This window comes from Sinocyclocheilus anshuiensis, unplaced genomic scaffold, assembly GCF_001515605.1.
Source record: "Sinocyclocheilus anshuiensis isolate Anshui unplaced genomic scaffold, SAMN03320099.WGS_v1.1 scaffold455, whole genome shotgun sequence".
NCBI classification, from domain to species: domain Eukaryota; kingdom Metazoa; phylum Chordata; class Actinopteri; order Cypriniformes; family Cyprinidae; genus Sinocyclocheilus; species Sinocyclocheilus anshuiensis.
In genome coordinates, this window is record NW_015552560.1 from 17,676 (window position 1) to 22,126 (window position 4,451).

Below are 4,451 nucleotides of genomic sequence, written 5' to 3' on the forward strand. Positions count from 1 at the left end.
CACTACATTTTTTGGAAGGTAATGGTACTTTTACTTGAGTATATTTTTTCAGTACTCTTTCCACCACTGCTTACCACATACACAGAGTAAGGAAAAATGTCCGATAGGACGATAGCGAATGATTTGCAGATCCTGAGCACCAATGACAAACATCTAATCTTGTCAAATGTGTGGTAAGTACTGCTGCTACATAGTATAGAGTCCTTGTGATCGCGAATCTCAAAAGTGAGAGTAAAATGAGAGCGCGCAATCGAAAGTGGTTTCAATAGCAGCTCCCTGATGCCCGCAATTTATATACAGTCGCCTATACTTACCCAACGATATAATTGCGAGAAAAAGTATAGAAATATATATTTTTTTTATCCTCCCATCTCGTAGGCTATTTATTCCCTTTAGGGTTTCCGTAGTACACTTCATTTCCTTTCCGAACACGGAACTGGGATGTGGCGGATTACGGGGGTGGGGGTGTTAGCTTAACATCGTAATGTCTGTCAGCCATCGGCGATCCCGCCAAGACCAAATACATTAACATTGTCATGTCCATACCATGCCAATCATTCCAAGAGTTGTCATGACAGAAATATATGTCATTATCATTATAAAAAATATATAAGAAATATATATCATTATTGTTAGCTTTCTTTGTGTGAATGGGTGTCATTTTTCCAATCATCATAAAAATACCAGAGTGTAATATATGTGTCTGTGTGTTTGCTTTACCTGTGCGCAAGTCCACATGCTGCAGTTCATTCCTCACAAGCCCAAGGTTGTTGGGAACAGAGGTGGCGAAGGACAGAAAACTAGTCAAACTAACCCATTCGATTCCTCTGCAAAAGATGTGGATATCAGAGAATACAATTAGAAGAACATTTCATCTTTAAATTGAATCTAGTAGAGATTTTGAATTTGTCTCATATTTGATGAATTTTGCATTGATTCTGCACTTTTCCTGTTTATTACTGTGAAGTTGATTTTTAAAGGTAGGGGTTCAAAAACATTTTTTGTTATGCTGGTTGAAAGTCTCTTCGCATGCCAATAGCAATCACTTGTTAGTTAAGTGGTCTAAATGTATTTATATTGAACCATAAAATATTTATCCAACCATATATCCCTCGGTCCAAGGGCTACTATAGGCTGTCCTATCTGCCTCTCAACAGAATGTATCTGCATACCTCCACGCACCGTTTGCGTAGAAATGATACGACCTCAGCACATTCCAGTACACTATTGCAGACCAAGCGAGAATGTTATTGTAATATTATGTGCTTTGTACTGCAATGTTTTCTCACCGGTGAATGAGACATGAGCTAATCTGACAGCGTTGCATTTAACACTCCATCAACTTCGTCCCCCAATTGTGTCGCTGGTTAGCCTCTGGTCTGTGCACATTCATGTGTTTTGAGGGAGCTTTCAAAGCTAGCTTACTATTGCTAGCCTCTCCCAAATCGACTACCGTACTTTTAATAACAATATGTATTGTATAATGTAGGGCTGAACGATTAATTGCATTTGCGATAATATCGCAATATGAAATAACGCGATTTTTCAATCGCAGAGGCTGCGATTAAACAGTCACGTGACACACGAGAGTAAAGAGGTGTGTTGGCACAGACTAAATACTGGGTGTTTCAGGTCTGACGACATCACGCGGGTGTGGTTTAATCGCAAGGTCAAGGAGCATGCGCAGTTTACACGCTCCGTGTGAAGCCCGCGAACGTGTGACAGCGGCACGACCTGCGGAGATCTTGACTTTGTTTAATTTTCGCGCATTTCAAACAAAGAATGATTATCACGTCTAACATTAAACAGTGGGGAAAAAACTCATGTGGCACATTGATAATTGGGAATATATTTAATATCACTGTTGAATCAGAATCTCGCGCATTTAGAATGATTATCACGTCTAACATTAAACAGTGGGGAAAAAACTCATGTGGCACATTGATAATTGGGAATATATTTAATATCACTGTTGAATCAGAATCAGAATTCACCGTTGTCAGAATGACAGAATTCACCGTTGTCAGAATGACACCGTTGGTGTCTCTCTCGCTCTCTCTCTCTCTCTCACACACACACACACACTTACATATAAATACATTTATATTATACTTTTATATATTTATAATTTGTATATAATTTTATAACATGATAAAGCACTATATAAAAAAGGTGACAACTTTTACGTTAACACATTAAATGATATAGCTCCTTAAGGGACTAAGTCTACAGGCATTACAGAAACTTTGACTGTATATTCTGAATTTTCTCTTTTTCCACTTAATGTACTTCTTTCACAATTCACCACAGCACAACAGCATCATTAGCTATTTTATTATGCTCTTGGAAACTCAAACCACGATTGGCCTTTATTATAAATCAAAACAGACTGATTCAAAAAATAAAAAGCAATGAGTCTAGAGAAAGTTTTCTCTGTGTTTAGAAAAGGAAGTCAGAAAGAATGATGGACTGTTTAATGAGACACAGGAGTGATGTGTCCTGGCAGGGGGATCCAAGCAGACAGCACTAATGAGACACAAAATGGCCACATGATTAATTAGGCCACTTCTCCCAGAAATATGAAGATAAAATGAAAACGAGAAGCCTTAATGGATTGAGGGCACAGGACCGGGGTAAAGTTTTAGACTTTCTGCATGTGTGGCACCATGAAAAGTATATGAGTGTGTAATACAGATCTGATTATGCTTTAATGCGTTTTTGGAATCACTTAAGGTGGAGGGACATTAGGGACATTTTGTTCCCTTTATCGTTATTTTTATTCATGATAAAGCACATTTCACCCAATGGTTCTGTGCATAACTGTGCAACACCTTTAGCAAAATAAACAATTAACAGTGTCAAAAATGTTCCATGTATTACACATTTCAGCAAAATTACCAATTTATTATTTATGTAATGAATTATGAGTGACCCTGCTGGAGTTATATTGCATCATCTACCTTTAATTTTGAGGCCACGCTTCCCATTGACAAAGTCTTCTCATATGGGAGATACATTGATGTGTGTGCGTATCTGTGTGGAAGCCCACAGTTTCTGAAGTGTTGAGAGAATATTACTGTATTTGTTAGTTTTCTGTTTCAGGTATGGCACGGTACTGTATGTCCACCAATTTGCACTGTAATGATGCTTGCAAACTTGTGCTGTCTCGCAAATCGGTCTGTTTTAAACTAAAAGTCAGGAAACAGACGTCTTCTCGAGAAAACAGATGTTGCTGAGAGATGAGCAGATGTGCACTACTGTGCAGAAGTCTTAGGACACTAGTATTTTCAACAAACAAAAAAAGGTTTTAAGCCAAAGCCAGTAATTTATATCTTATATCTTTAGAGTGTCAGTAGGAAATATCAGTTTACATTACCAAACATTCCTTTTGCCATTAATTGTAATAATCCAGTAAGATTTCTGTATGCACAAGGAGTCTGACAACAGCCAGTGCTGGACACAGAGATCTGATCTCATCATCATCCAGAATCAGAAAAAAAATTAAACAGACTAAATCCAGAAGAACTGTGACAACGTCTCCAAGATGCTTCAAAAACCTTCCTACAAAGCTACCTGAAAGACTATGCACAAGTGTACCAAGGACAAAAGCTGTATTAAATGCAAAGGGTGGTCCCACCAAATATTGATTTGATTTTGTTAATAGAAGTTAATTGATAAATAAATTCTATTTATGACATTATTTTTAAACGCATCACTTTACATAAATAATATAATGTGAACTGTAATCTATAAATGAATAAATGACACAGCGGATGAGAACAGTTCCTATTTTCTGTTTTTATTTGAGCTCCATAAGATGAGTCATGTTACACCTAGGAACATTCTCCTGCAATTTACTGTCATTGTCAGGAACTATTTTTTAGCAGAAGGATAGCATTTAGTGAATTTACATCAAAAAAGTAACACATCAATACATACATTTTTGGTTTTAATATTGTATTGCATGGTAACCATTGTATAAAAGCAATAAGGTACTCGAGGCATGCTGTATAGTGAATGAGTCACTGTGCGTATGTACAGTGGCTTGTGAAAGTATTCATACTCCATTTTTTTCATGCTTTATGTTGCCGCCTTACGTAAAACACGTAAATATATAATATGTTTTTTCCCCACATCAATCTACACTCCATACACCATAATGACAAAGCAAAAAAAAAAAACACATTTGTGACAACAAAGGAAAAACTGAAATAAGTACTTTGCATAAATATTCATAACCTTAACTCAGTGCTTAGTTGAAGCACCTTTACAGCCTCAAGTCTTTTTTGGGTATGATGTGAGAGGCTTTGCACATCTGCACTAGGCAATTATCTGCCATTCTTCTCCTCACCTCTTCAAGGCACAATATGTAAGATTTTTTTATTAAAATATCCAAAAACCACTAGAACAGTGTTATATATTTTGCTGACTTGTGTACTTACATTATCCCA

General features: G+C 36.8%; 1 protein-coding gene across 1 annotated transcript in view; it reads right to left on the reverse strand.

Moving 5' to 3' along the window:
- Positions 1 to 4,451, reverse strand: part of LOC107664693 (WD repeat-containing protein 11-like) — a gene marked incomplete at its 3' end in the record, with an annotated part of 45,019 nt that overhangs the window by 8,869 nt on the left and 31,699 nt on the right. Inside the window, exon 4 of the mRNA XM_016455334.1 lies at positions 721 to 827. Within this exon, the coding sequence (XP_016310820.1) occupies positions 721 to 827 (107 nt within the window). The remainder of the gene's footprint in view (positions 1 to 720; positions 828 to 4,451) is intronic.